At 36.8% G+C, this 15,806-nt stretch overlaps 1 protein-coding gene across 1 annotated transcript in view; it reads right to left on the bottom strand.

The window, feature by feature from the left end:
• The window catches only part of PLCZ1 (phospholipase C zeta 1), a 42,140-nt gene extending 28,797 nt beyond the window's left edge, over window positions 1-13,343 (bottom strand). The window contains exons 1-4 of the mRNA XM_023554696.2: window positions 13,131-13,343; window positions 9,035-9,236; window positions 4,096-4,240; window positions 3,211-3,360 (exon numbers count right to left, since the gene is read on the bottom strand). Coding sequence (XP_023410464.1) covers window positions 3,211-3,360; window positions 4,096-4,240; window positions 9,035-9,236; window positions 13,131-13,191 — 558 coding nt within the window. The 5' untranslated portion in view covers window positions 13,192-13,343. The remainder of the gene's footprint in view (window positions 1-3,210; window positions 3,361-4,095; window positions 4,241-9,034; window positions 9,237-13,130) is intronic.
• Between the last annotated feature and the right edge of the window lie 2,463 nt (window positions 13,344-15,806).

Below are 15,806 nucleotides of genomic sequence, written 5' to 3'. Positions count from 1 at the left end.
GACTGATTCCTTCCTCCTGATCACATGAACAAAGTATGTGAGACTAGACTTGCCATCATTGCTTCTAAGGAGCATTCTGGTAGCAGTGCTTCCTTCACCAAATGTTATTGCTGTCAGTCCTCAAAGTGACATCTTTGGCTTTTAACACTTGAAAGAGGTCTTTTGCAGCAGATTTGCCCAATGCAGTAAAAAAAAAAAGAAAAGAAACCCAGTGCCGTCGGGTCGATTCCGACTCATAGCGGCCCTATAGGACAGAGTAGAACTGCCCCATAGAGTTTCCAAGGAGGTCTGGTGGATTCCAACTGCCCACCCTTTGGTTAGCAGCTGTAGCACTTAACCGCTAGGCCACCAGGGTTTCCGCCCAATACAATTCCTCCTTTAATTTCTTGACTGCTGCTTCCATGGGTGTTGATTGTGGATCCAAGTAAAATGAAATCTTTGACAACTTCAATCTTTTCTCCTTTTATCAAGATGTTGCTTATTGGTCCAGTTTTGAGGATTTTTGTTTTCTTTCCGTTGAGGTGTAATCCATACTGAAGGCTATAGTCTTTGATCCTCATCAGTAAGTACTTCAAGTCCTCTTCAAGCAAGGTTGTGTCATCTGCATAGTGCAGGTTGTTAATAAGTCTTCTGCCAATCCTGATGCGTTGTTCTCCTTTACATAGTCCATCTTCTCGAATTATTTGCTCAGCATACAGATTGAATAAGTATGGTGAAAGGATACAACCCTGATGCACACCTTTTCTGACTTTAAACCACACAGCACCCCTTGGTCTGTTTGAATGACTGCCTCTTGATCTATGTACAGGTTCCTCATGAGCACAATTTAGTGTTCCAGAATTCCTTCATAGTTTGTTATGATCCACACAGTCGACTGCTTTTGCATAGTCAATAAAACACAGATAAACAGCTTTCTGGTATTCTCTGCTTTTAGCCAGGATCCATCTGACATCAGCAATGATATATCCCTTGTTCCTCATCCTCTTCTGAATCTGGCTTGAATTTCTGGCAGTTTCCTGACGATATACTGCTGCAGAAGCTTTTGAATAATCTTCAGCAAAATTTTACTTGTGTGTGATATTAATGATATTGTTCAATAATTTCCTCATTTGGTTGGATTACTTTTCTTTGGAATAGGCATAAGTATGGATCTCTTCCAGTCAGTTGGCCAGGTAGCTGTCTCCCAAATTTCTTAGCATAGATGAATGAGCACTTTCTAGCACTGCATCTGTTTGTTGAAACATCTCAATTGGTATTCCATCAATTCCTGGAGCCTTGTTTTTTGCCAATGTCCTCAGTGCAGCTTGGACTTCTTCCTTCAGTACCATCGGTTCTTGATCATATACTACCTGCTGAAATGATTGAACTTCAACCAATTCTTTTTGGTATGATGACACTGTGTATTCCTTCCATCTTCTTTTGATACTTCTTGTGTCATTCAGTATTTTCTCAAAGAATCCTTCATTATTGCAATTCAAGGTTTGAATTTTTCCTTCAGTTCCTTCAGCTTGAGAAATGCTGGACTAGTTCTTCCCTTTTGGTTTTCTAACTCCAGATCTTTGTACATGTCATTTTAATACTTTACTTTGCCTTCTCAAGCTGCCCTTTGAAATCTTCTGCTCATTTCTTTGACGCCATCGTTTCTTCCGTTCACTTTAGCTACTCCATGTTCAAGAACAAGTTTCAGAGTATCTTGTGACATCCCTTTGGTCTTTTCTTTCTCTCCTGTATTTTTAATGACCTTTTGCTTTCTTCATATATGATGACCTTGATGTCATTCAACAACTCATCTGGTCTTCAGTCATTAGTATTCTATGCACCAAATCTATTCTTGAGATGGTCTATAAATTCAAGATCGTACTTTGGCTCTTGTAGACTTGTTCTAATTTTCTTCAGCTTCAACTTGCACTTGTATATGAACAATTGATGGTCTGTTCCAAAGTCGGCCCCCGGCCTTGTTCTGACTAACGATATTGCACTTTTCCATGGTCTTTTTCTACAAATGTAGTTGATTTGATTCCTGTGTATTCCATCTAGCAAGGTCCATGTGTATAGTTGTCACTTATGTTGTTGAAAAAAATGTATTTGCAGTGAAGAAGTCATTGGTCTTACGAAATTATTCCATGCAATCTCAGGCATCATTTCTTTTACCAAGGCCATGTTTTCCAACTACAGATATTTCTTCTTTGTTTCCAGCTTTTGTATTCCAATCGCCAGTAATTATCAGTGCATCCTGATTGCATGTTGGATCAATTTCAAACTGCAGAAGTTGGTAAAAATCTTCAATTTCTTCACCTTTGGCCTTAGTGGGTGGTGTGTAAATTTGAATAATAGTCACATTAACTGGTCTTCCTTGTAGGCATATGGATATTACCCTATCACTGACAGTGTTGTGCTTTAGGATAGATCTTGAAATGTTCCTTTTGATGATGAATGCAATGCCATGCCTCTTCAAGTTGTCATTACTGGCATTGTAGACCATATGATTGTCCAATTCAAAATGGCCAGAACCAGTCCATTTCAGCTCACAAATGCCTAGAATATCGATCTTTCATTTTTTACTATTTCTAATTTTTCTAGGTTCATACTTCATACATTAAACATTCCTACTATTAATGGATGTTTGCAACTGTTTCTTTTCATTTTGAGCAATGCCACCTCAGCAAATGAAGGTCCCAAAAGCTTGACTCCATTTATGTCATTAAAGCCAACTCTACTTTGAAGAGGTAGCTCTTCCCCAGTTGTCTTTTGAGTGCCATCCAACCTGAGGGGGTCATCTCCTGGCACTGCATCAGGCAATGTTTCACTGCTATTCATAAGGTTTTCACTGGCTAATTTTTTTCAGAAGTAGACTGCCAGGTCCTTCTTCCTAGGCTGTCTTAGTCTGGAAACTCAGCTGAAGCCTGTCCACCATGGGTGACCCTGCTGGTATTAGGATACCAGTGGCATATCTTCCAGCATCAGAACAACAAACAAGCCCCCACAGTATGGCAAACTGACAGACTCTTGGGCACTTTTTTTTTTTTTTCTTTACCAAATGTATTCACTTAAATGTTCTCAGGAGTATTTCCTAGGCAACACAGTGCAACATATATCTTCATAAATAATCAGTACTAAGTATCTTCATTCATCTCTAACCCAGTTTCATGGGCCAATATAATAGTGACATTTTTGTTTTTCTTAAATTGAGCTTCTTAAACAAAGTGTTACCTCTGGTGATGGTAGTTTGTCTGGAAAATCATCAAGTATATCAGAAAGTAGAGTATCTCCCAAAATCGCCTGCATATTATCTGCCATCACTTCTTGTTGGGCAGGAGAGCAGTGATTTTCTAAAGAGAGCACCACTGGGTAGTCAGATGTCTAAAAAATTAACCATTACTAAGGTTATTGATCAGAACTTCTAAATAATTTTATTGCAAATAATATAAGCACTTAATTTACTTTAAAATTTGTTTCTAATGGTCAGTATCCTTGCAAAATAAATAAGTATTGTTTAAACGGCAAATACATTTGAGTTTGACAAATCAGGGATCATTAAATCTGTATTAAAAGGAAAATTATTACTGTTCTTACTAGAGGAAGAGGAAAGAACTGAAGCAGCCGGCAGTGGCTACTGTTAAATAAATTATGGCATATCCATATAGAGGAATAATATAAATCCATTCAAAAACAGGTAGAGCTATAAGTACTGCTCTAGAAAATTATCTGTGATACAGGCTTATGAAGAAAACAATTGTCAAAGACTAAGATTCTAAATTCTATTTTTTAAGTACACATGTATGTTTATTTTTTCATGTTTTCTTTTTATGTCCTGAAAGTGAAATGGTTGAATGTTGATAAAATATTCGCTATCATCTAGACCAGTAGTTTTCAGATAGTTTTTAAGCCATAACTTGCAATAAAAAAATATACACACAAACAAAAAGCTCCATGAAACAATATGTACACAGTACCTTGATTTTATTATACAAATGGATCATAACCCACAATTAGAAATACCGCTGATCTAAACAAAGGCCAGACATCACAGGATTTTAAAGGAACTATGACCTATTCTGTTTAAATAACTACAATTTAGCAGAGTTATGCACATACCATAAATGCGTATTTGTGTATCACTTGGATAACAGTTTTAAATAGAATCTTACTGGTAAGTGTGTAACCATGGTATACAATAGGCTCATTTTGCGATCCATCCCAGCAGTCAATTTCCAGACAACGGCATCCTTTCACAAGGGCGCTAGGAAAATTCAATCAAAATAAAGTGTCACTCTTAAAAAAAAAGTCATTAAAAATATATACTGTAGTGTCAAAATATTTCAAAGACTATTTGTGATTTTGCAATAAATGCATAAATGAATCCATAATAAAGATAAGTTTTGTGTTTCTAGAAATTTATAATATTAAAAAGGAAGGAAGCAAGGGCAAACCACTTTTAAAGCACAAAACCGTGCCTACTCCTTTCTAGTCAAATGTTCTGGTCTTTACTGCTCTCCACTTAGGTTGAAATGCACTCAAAAGACAACTGGGAAGAGCAGCCTCCTCAAAGTAGAGTCAACCTTAATGACATGGATAGAGTCAAGCTTTTGGGACCTTCATTTGCTGAGGTGGAACTACTCAAAATGAAAAGAAACAGCTGCAAACATCCATTAGTAATAGGAATGTGCAATGTATGAAGTACGAATCCAGGAAAATTAAAAATAGCAAAAAATGAAATGGACCTCATGAAGGTTTAGTTTATAGGTAATCAAAGAAGATGCCTGTCTCTATAGTTGGAACGTCAAAACATCCCTACTACCCACCCAAGCAATACTCCTGTCTGTTAAATGCAATACCACTAAAATGGGGTAACACTCAAAGTCTTCTCAGAATAATAAAATATCTTAACAAATTTTAATCTTTTTCTTCTGTCACATAGGCTTTGGGGGGTAGAACATATGAAGGGAAAGGAAAAAAATTTAAAAAAGAAAAATCATGCCAATACTTGCTCCCTGAAGAAAATATCAGATGAAACGGTTGGAAGTTAAATAGAGGGCCCGATGGCTCAGGAAACAAACTAGGTCTACTTAACCTTTTATGTAAACCTTCCAAAAACCAAACCATCTGCAGTCAAGTCAATTCTAACTCATAGCGACCCTATAGGACAGAGTAGAACTGCCCCAAAAGGTTTTCAAGGAGGAGCTGGTGGATTCAAACTGTCAACTTTTTGGTTAGCAGCTGAGCTCTTAACCACTGCACCACCAGGGCCCCTTTTTATGTAAAGCTATCTCTAAATAGTAAAATTTATCTCTAATTCTAATTTAAATAAAAATTAATCTCTAATTTTAATTCAGATAGAGCTGACCTATGCAAATGTGGCCTGAATACCTGCTAATCTATGTCTGTTTGACTTATAATTTCACTGGGAAAAAAGTTGGAACTGACTATCTGAGAATGCAGTAAGTTTACAGCTTTATCAGAACTAAAGAAAAAGTACATTCCACTTTTTCTAATATCTAAAACTGGACTTAATTTTTCCACCTATCGCAGGTTCTTGACTTACACATAGGTTCTGATTTAGACCAGTCAATTTTAACTGAATTTTCAGTGTCCTTATTACAAGAGAACTGTGAAAAAGATGTTTTATTAACACATATACTTTCATTATTTAAATTGCATCAGTTACAGCTTATTGGATTCAGATTTTTCACTTACTTCACAATGGTGAATATACACAAAAATGTTACAAAATCTTCAGACAACCCAGAGCAAATCACTTGCATGCTTTCATGAAACGGGTTATCAAGAATTCACTAAAATTTATTGATTTATAGAATGGTTTTATTGACTCATGAAAATGTAGATATAGTAATAAGATGAATGTCTTTGTTTTTATCATATAGAGAGAGAGCCCTGGTGGCCCAGTGGTTAAGAGCTACAGCTGCTAACCAAAAGCTCAGCAGTTCGAATCTACCAGCTGCTCCTTGGAAACTCTATGGAGCAGTTCTACCCTATCCTATAGGGTCATTATGAGTCAGAATTGACTTGACAGCAATGGGTTTTATGTGTTTGGTATACACACACACACACATAATAAATGTATTGAACTGAACACACCTTTCTTCTTATTTTGTGTAAACACAGTCTTACACAGAGCTAATGCATGCTGGCCACAGTGTCAGTACTTCCAAGAGGGTGCAGTGTTTAGTGCTGTGGACTCTGAATCCTGAAATATCTAATTATTCTCTATGCTCTAAATTCTGCAAGACCAGAAACTGAAATCTCAGTCTCACAAATAGTGTTTCAAATGTAATTGATTCTTAATAAATATTTATTGTGTTTATATTAGGAAAAAGAAAAAAATGAGAATTATACGATCTAAGAAAAGTAGAAGGCAGAGATGACCATGTTAAAGTTCAAACTTAGAAGAAATAAAACTGAATTAAAACAGGGCTGACTTTAAACACCAGGATCTTAGAATTGATGCTCATATATTGTTGTTGTTGTTGTTAGGTGCCATCGAGTCTATTTTGATTCACAGTGACCCCATGTAACAGAGTGGAACTGCCCTGCAGGACTTTCTTGGCTGTAATCTTTATGGAAGCAGATTGCGAGGCCTTTCTACGTCAGAGCCACTGAATGGGTTCAAACCACTAACCTCTTGTTTAGCAGCCAAGTGTTTTTATCAGTGCACCACCAGGTCTCCTCTCATATATTAAGGAGAAAGATGAAGAAGCCCGTATTATACTTAGAGATATTTTCCTGTAGAAAACCAATTCGACGCTTGTTTTCCAGAGGTACACTAAATTAGTCCACTGTCCCTAGGCCAGTGATTCTCATCCAGGGCAATTTTGCCTCCCAGGGGCCATTTGGCAATGTCTGAAGACATTTTTGGTTCTCCTATCTAGGAGATTTGCAACTGGCATCTAGTGGGTAGAGGCCAGAGTTGCTGGTAAACATTCTACAATCCACAATGAAGAATTATCTGATTCAAAATGTCAAGAATTTAAGAAATGTCCCCCCGCCATGACACGCTAGAGAAGAGGACATAGTCCCAGCACCAAGCACTTGATATAAAATCAGTAGTTCTTCAAAGTGAAGGACAGAAGTACAAAATGGACCATATGGAAAAATGGATCACTTAGACCCAATATAACTTTTAGAATCATATTTAGTCAACTTTCTAAAAAAATGACTAAGGTAGTATTTAAGTAGGAGTGTAGCTTAGGAAAGATAATGATGACATCAAGTTAAGGTGCTGAATTCAGAAAAGGGGACTTTATGTTCCTTTGGGAAGAATATAGAAAAAAGATGGAAGGAGTCTGAAGAGACAAGAATTAGAGGAAAGGGAATTGGTGAATCTCATCTATCTTGTAAGCTTCACCAGGACAGTCCACAGTACAAAATTATGTGACTAATAAATTATTTTTTCAGGTTTTTTGTTTATTTTTCTTTTGTTAAAACCATTTTTGTACTTTTAAGTGCATACTACTCTACTGAGGCATTGTAGTCATGCATTGTAAGTTTTACAGTATGTATAAAACTTGAGCACTTTGCTAGTCTGCTTGTGTTTCTGTTGGAGTAACGGACTTAACGTACTCTTCTATTTCTCATATCTCTTCTGTATTTCACAGCTTGAGAATATATTTATTTACTTATTTAGATTTTAAATTGGAGGAGATTCAATGTTTAGCTGTAAAGGTTGTTAATTACCATGAAAGGATGTTGTTTCAGCCTACCTTCCTTAGTTGATTGTTAAAGAATATCTTCTCATCAGTATAGAATTTAGGGTACTGCCAGAGAATAATCCTGAACTCTCTACTGAGGAAAAAAAAAAACAACTAAATAATACGGATTCTTGCTACTTCTTCTGTAGATAGTTTAATTTATCCTTAAAAGATCAAGCCAACCTTTACAAACTAAATATTCAGACTGCTATGGTTTTTACGGTTTAGTCCTCAGCAAAGATGTTTTGAGTGGATTGCAATGTGCCATTATGCAAATCACTTCTTTCCAGAGCAGTGTTGTTGAGGCCACTCTCCACTATTTCACACTGAATACAGGAAAGCTCTCACTCAGCTAAAAAACCTTTCACTTCTTCTGAGCAACTGTTTTGTTTTACATGATGACTGTAAATTTTATAACTAACTCTCTCTCTTGACTTTGGCTGCTAGAATGCTTTAGGATGAATTTCTGGCTCTGTTCTAGAAGTTTTTGTAGGACTTTGTTGTATGAAATTTTTACTATTAACTTTATTTCATCTGTTTATGGTTGTCATCTCCTACAAACCCTTCCTATAAACTATCAAAGTATAAAATGTTATAGTTTTTATTAATAGTAACTATCTTTAAATTGTGTATGTAACTTTTTTTTCTGGTTGAAGATAATTTTATCTGGCAATAATAATAACCTTGAGGAGCTTTTCATGAATTAAAATATTTAACCTTATGTATGAGGCACAATGTTCACCACTGTATCCCCAACATTCAGACTGACTAAACCGAAGCTCAGTATTAACTGTGTGATACAGTATAGGATGTAAAACTGGAGATGCAGTCATGGATTATTTTTCATCTATAGAAATCATTTTTTACATATAAATCATTATTTGCAAATGTCAAATTAAACTATGTACTGTATTTATTCTTCGGCTTTACCAATAGGATTGCACCCAGGATGTCGGGGAATTAGCTTTAACCGTATTTGTGGAAATCTAGGATATTTTGATTCACCAAATAAGTCTTCTCAATATGTTTTTCTATAAGACATATTCAAATTATTCAGGAAACTTCAGAGGGGCCATAATGGGAGAAAGGAGGTCAGGAGGTAGGACTGAAAGGAATGCGTTTGATACTAATACAGAAAATAAATTATGCTGTCATTCATCCAAAGGTTGGCTCTCCAAGGTATGTACAAATCAAAATGCACCTTCCCTTCATGACTGGGCAACCTGTGTAACCTGCTTTTACTGTGCACTCTGGCCTATTAAGGTAGACACCACCAGGAGCTTCCAGGTATTTTTAAAATATAATGTATTTAAAAATCAAAAAAATACCTTATATATCCCCAAAGGTCACTTCGTCCCATTAATTGATCAGATATCAGGTATGTATTGTGTGAACTTGAGATAAAATAATCACATAACGGATGATTCATATCTTGATAAACATATTTACACTCATTTTTAAACACTGAACATTCAGATGAATCCATGTATCTTGTAAAACCTTCAACTGACATCTGGCGTTGTTTCTTAACTATAAAAACAGGAAAAAGGATGCAGAAACACCATTAGTAGTATAAAAGCTGCATCTCACTTATACATTTACTCAGTAGTAGAATATACTAAAATAGCTATTTAGAATTAACAGTAATTTGTTTTCTAATATTTCTTCAGAAACAAATTTTTCTAGCAAATACCCTTAGTTTCATATCAACACTGAAGAATATATCATTTAATTATCCCTGATTTTTTCATGAGTTAAAAAATACAAAAAAGAATTTATGCATATTATAGGTCGATGGTGTTTCACAAGCTAAACACCTGGGCAGTCAGCACCCAGGACAAAGAACAGAACATTATTACGGCTCCCCAGAAGCCTGACTCTTGCGAACTTTCCAGACACCAGCCCCCTCCAAGCATATCCACTTCTCTGGCTTCTAACAGCAGAGATTAGTTTTCACTGGTTTTTGTGCCGTATATAAATAGACCCATTCAATATGTACTCTTTGTGTCTTGCTTCTTTTGCTCAACATTATTTTTCAAAGATTCATTCCTGCTGTTGTATAGAGCTATGCATTCTTCCTTCCCATTGCTGTATAGTATTCCATCATGTGAATATTCCACAATTTATTTATCCATTCTATTCCTGATGACCATTTAGATCATTTCCAGCTTGGGACTATTACAAATATATAACCAGTTACGAGTCTTTTGGTGCAAACAGGTACTGTACTTTTATGAAAATAATGCATGCCTTCTATGTTTATTTGTCAACCACTCCTCCCCCTGTGAGGTATTTTTGTAGGCATGCTATACTAGTTTTTTACAACAACATGTAAAATAAAAATGAGCATAACCGTGCTTATGAAAATACTTTGTGGTTGGAAGGAGAGGTTGGCAAACAAACACATAAGGTGTGCGTTTTTTGCCTTAGAATACGGTACACATTTCTGTTGGTTGTATGCCTAGGGAAAGAATTTGTGTATGCTCAGCTTTTGCAAATTACTTCTATACTTTTTGATTCAGTGTAATATATAACCAAGTTATAGATTTGAGAAGAAAATTGGCTCTGGAATCAGCCTGGATTCAAACCCATTTACTTGCTATATAACTTTGAACATGTTAGTTAACCTGTCCTCATCTGTGGAACAGGGATAATCAGAGCACCCACCGTGTTACGAGGATTAAATCAGACTATCCAGGAAAAACAATTAGCGTTGTAGGCACTGTATAAATACTTGTCGTTGATAATGATGATAATTCAGTTAGCACAAAAGAAAAGCTGATGCGATCATTCACTTTAGATTAGAGAGTGAGTCTAGGCAAGGAAGATTACTTCAAGGAACTTATCCTGTAGAAGTAGAGACTCATACAAAGATTGCCGTGCATGAACGCTCACGCTAGCATTATTTATAAAGCAAAATAAATGGGGGCAGGAAAAAATTAAAGCTAGAATATATGAAGCAATACTATGCAGCTATTAAAAATAAGGTATCCAAAAAATATATAAGCAAATGTTTATGATATCATAAAGGTGAAAAAGTCAGCTTTCAAAATTCTATTGCCATTTTGTTTTAAAAAAAAAATAAAGGTTAAAAGAAAATAAATCAAATGTTTATAGGCAAGCAAATGCTGTTTCAAAGCCACGCAAATTTAGGAATATGGGAATGTATCGAACGAACGCATCGTGAAGTCTAACAGTAATGATTTGTGTGAGCTTATTCTTTGCCCCTTTGCAATTAGCAGTGGTTGGCTTATAACCCTTTCAAGCTATTAAACAATTAAGTAAATACCTTTGGTAATGGAATAGAAAACAAACTCATTTTGTGCCCTTAGACACTACCAGATTGAGATGACGATTAAGCTCATTTGGTAATGGATTTTTAAAAACCTTATTTGGTACATGTCAAAAATACCAATGTGGGAGGAGATTGAGGAGCTTGGCAGCATTTGGGACTATAAGATCATAATTCAACTTGACCTTAATAAGACTCTAAAAGGATCAATAATCATGCAATAAAATGTAAGGCCTTGGCTTTTTTTGAGAGTATCTGAGGCAGATGAAGGCTCAAAAGATGAAATGCATGAACAGTGTAATACCGTAGTTAAAATGCAAACATCACTCCAAGGTATCACTGCCACATTCCCATTATCCATTTGTACCATTTAATTTACCACCTGCAGGTAACAAGGCCAAAGCATTTTTTTTTTAAAATATTCATTTGACCACTGCTACTTAAAGTACTCGCCTGTAAATTATTTTTTCCTAGTCTACAATGAGATAAAGAGCTTGAGCCAGAGCATAAATCAATTCACTATTTCCTTAGAGAAAGTCTGGCTACAAAAAAAAGAAAGAAAAAGATGTCTGCTAGACTCATCAGCTGTGCTTATTGATGTAGTTGTTTTACATTTTGGTGCGAGCTTTTTATCTTGTTGCAAACCTCGTAAAGTTTAATGGTGCTCAGGCCAAACTTCGAGTAGCACTCAGTCTATCACTATAATGCTTTAAACCCTCAAGAGTCTACACAGTACTTAGTCATAAAGCCAAAATCTTAACTGTGTCTACAATATCCTACATAATTTGGTCCCTGTCTATCTCTCCAAAATCATCAACTCCTCGTCTTCCAAGTTCTAATCAGCTATCCTCCTTCTGTTCCTTGAATTCTCTAACTCTATCATTTCTCTTTCCTGGACCTCGGACATTCCTCTCATTTAGTCATATTTAAGTGACTAAGGCCTCAGCTGAAATGTCACACCCTCAGAGAGGACACTTCTGACACCTAACTAAACTAGACCTCCTAGGTTGATTACTTTCTATCACTTCGTTGTTTTTGTTGTTTTTTTTTTTTTCCACAACAATTAGCACTATCGGAAATTATCCCTTTATGTGTTTAGTTATTTACTGTCAATCTCCCTCCAATCCCCATTAAGAATCTAAGACCTGGCCTTCCTTGTCTTCATTATACTCCCAACCTCCAGAGCAGTGCTTCAGTGTCACAGATAAATATTTGAAGGAATTATAAATACAGGATTCAGTGAAGGAATAAGTTTGATTTTGTTAGAACCCATATTATCATCCATTAAACTTGACAGCCATAAACCAACTTTCAGATGCAGAATTTGGACTTTCGCACCTCACTTGTTAACTGAATATTTTGTACTGTTCCTTCAGTTAATTTCAGTGGTGCTAAATATTGTGATGTAAGAATGTTTTTGTGCAATTATGTGACTGTTTGTATTATGTCTTTGTTACTTTATTTAAAAATAAGCAAAATGAAAAATTTGAAGTGTTTCTATTCAGTGAGAGATAAGACAAAGGTAACAAATTGTATGACAGATCATTAGTCTAAAGGGTCATTTAAATTTAAACCAAGCAATGGAGTGTCCACAACTGTAAGAAAAGCAAAAATCTGTAAATATTTATGAACTTTTGTAGACAGTTATGTCTAGAAACTGAGGAGAAATTCATGATTTGTAGCATTGTCTCTCCTATTGTTTTCCTTTAGTACATTTAATTTACATACATATTTTCAATAATACAGTGCATAAAAATGGGAGACTGCTTATAATTTGGCTTCAGTCCTTTCCATGAGATCAAGACACTTCCTTCTATTACAGTGCACGTAACTGGGTTCTTGTCCTGCTTTCAAACCTGAGCTCATTTCAGAGCACTTGATAGATACGCAAAAGCAGCCAAAGAAAGGAGCTGGACAATGCAATAGGAATAGTAGGAAAGAATGCTATGGTTACATAATGTAACTTTCTAAAAGGCATACGTACAGCCTGTAAACTACAAAAATAAAACCTCCATTATTTGATATTTTTAAGAAATTTGATCCATCCAAAAATTAAATTTGCTAAACTTAATTCATAAAAAATGATACTTTGCATATAACTATTCTGATAAAACTTTGAAATGCAAGCATACCTTCTTCAATGGGTTCATATTTTTGAATGAGCTCATAAGCAATCGTTTTAGTCATCTCCATGACATACTGCTCTTGCCTTAGAAAATCAACCAGATTTGTTTCAAAAAGAATTTTCCGGTTTGGAGAATATGTGTTGAAAATCTCAATAACTTCTTCTCTGTGTGCGATAATTCGATAAATTGCTCTAAATTCTTCTATGGTGATTTTTCCTTGCTTCTGCCTGTCATTATCCTACTAAAAAAAAAAACTGGTGGACTCACATTGTAAATATAAAAAATACACAAAATTAAAAAGAATATTCAGGTAATACATAAAGAAAATTATACTAAAGCAAAGATAAAACTTACATTGGATTCTTATTTCAGAAAAAATATGTAAAACTATGTGAAGTGATGCTAGAGCCAGGTTAGGATAAATAGATCCCCACAACTAAAAACCCAATGGGCTTAGTAGGAGCGGAATGGGGTATGAGAGAAGATGAGGTGTCATCTTTCCATTATACATTTCATTTTTTTATTCCACTCTATTTCACTACCCTCTTATTGCCAGGCCAGGCAGTATATAAACCCATGGTAGGCAGCGTGAGGCCTGAACCAAAATTCAGGCACTGTCAGAGGAATTAAAGATCACTTGAAGCTGCAGAGGCTGGAACAGTTAAGGTATACCTGGATGAAATGGGATCTGAGTTATCATTGATGGATTGGGGGCAGGGACAAAAAAGATGAGTTCCAATAAGAAAGATTGGATTCATCTGGATGTAGTGGAATATTCATATTTGACTTTACGAGATAAGAGACAAGAACGTAGGCTGGGTCCAGTTATTTGAAATGACAGAGGTCCTGCATAGGAAAATGACTAGCAAAAGCAGAAGCTCAGAATGATTAGTAGTGCATTGCCAATTTGAAGACATGGAGAACTGCAGACAGGGGAGCAGAGAAGATGTAATCCAGTAGTGAGGTGAATATGGTCTAGTTCAGGTAGAAAGAACAGTTAGTGAAATTATGAATGGAGAAGCTGGAGGGGTCCATCACTAATTGAAAATTTAGAAGCATGAAGGAGAGAAATCAAGTATACCTGGAATAGCGAAGAGTTAGGACAACTATTGGAATTATAGTATCACAGACAAAACAACTGGGAGTAGGAAGTGTAGTTTAGATGGAGATTTAATTGCAAGAAAGCTGTTTGTCTACATCTTATTTCTTCTCCTATATTGTAAACAGCTTAAACACAGGGAGTATGTGTTGGAGGGGCATTGTGTTGTGGTGAAAAGTTGACAGAAATTGTAGAGAGACAGATTTGACATTATATTCCAAGCTATATTCCAAGCTCCAATGCATGTGGCACTTCGGACACATAACTCTCTGACCTCCATATTCTTCACCTGTGAAATGGGGATAGATAGTGTTACCTATGTTCTTTGGTTGCTATGAGGATTAGAGAGATACAATAAATGGTAGTTGTAAATATAAATGCATTTTTATGCCTTATCTATGTCTGCTTCCCTCACACATCTACCCAAGTAATTTGTCTTTTGATAATTTTGCCTATAAAGTATCCATCATTGTAGAAATCCTACAGTACAACAGGAAACAAGCATGCCAGAAATAATGTCTTCATCTCATCAGGAAAATTCTAGAGAATTTGGTATGAGGGATTGTGGTGCAGTAAACTGCTTTTATAGGGCCTTTCTAGTCATGATATCATGACTCCCAAAATGATTGGCTGGGCCACAGTCTTGCAAGGAATTGGTCAATTACAATGCAAATTGAGTGACTGTGGCCTACTGAGGGGATTGGTCAGTTCATGGTCCTGGGGAGGGCCATGCCTTGAAATTGACAAGAAGTAGGCTCATATAAAGCCTAATCCCACAGAGGTTAAGGGGGACATCATTACCATCTAGAAGAATCTAGATCAGAGTGCTTCCTTTGGGCCCAGGGTTTCTGTGCTGAGAACCTCCTAGACGCAGAAGAGAAAGCTATAACACTGAACACAGTGCCAGATGGCAAGATACCGCAGCAGTGGGCTTGCCTGCCCACAGAGCAAGAGCTGAGTGCCTTTGCACAGGAGGCTTGCCAATGGAGTTAAAAGTGCTGTAACATTTGCCTCAGTAGGGCAGAGGGCTCAGGGTACCCCATGCAAGGTTTGCCTAGGAGGATCCTGTGCAGGGGCTTTCCAACAGCAGGGCGAGCCGGATGCCTTTGGGCAGGAGGCTTGCCTGCAGAGCTTCAGGAGCTGTAACACTTGCTTGTATAGGGCAAGAGAGGCCTGAGTGTGCTCAGTGCTGGAATTGCCTTGTACACTCCCCCGCACCAGGCAGCAGGGGCCCAGGTAACATGGCGGCAAGAGAGCCCCGCAGCCCCGAGTAGCGTGGTGGGAGCTGGCAGCAGAGCCCAGTGAGGCCTAGCGGCAGAGCAGAAGCCTCAGGAGCCATGGAGGCCCCCGGAGAAGTGTTGTGATAGCTGGAGGCAGAGGTAACGAGAACACAGTATCTGACCTGAACAATGGCATGCCTGCCCAGCAGTATAAGAATGGACATGGGTAATTTGGGGAAAGGTAAGCATTTCCCCTTTGGGAACCTGTTGTCATTGTTTACTGTTTGCTTTCCTTTTGCCAACACGGTGTAAGTGCTCATGTGTCCAGCTCGATCACCCATGATGAATGGTTGATGCCAGTGG

This window comes from Loxodonta africana, chromosome 4, assembly GCF_030014295.1.
Source record: "Loxodonta africana isolate mLoxAfr1 chromosome 4, mLoxAfr1.hap2, whole genome shotgun sequence".
Taxonomy (NCBI): Eukaryota; Metazoa; Chordata; class Mammalia; order Proboscidea; family Elephantidae; genus Loxodonta; species Loxodonta africana.
This window is presented reverse-complemented; position numbering and strand designations above follow the sequence as displayed.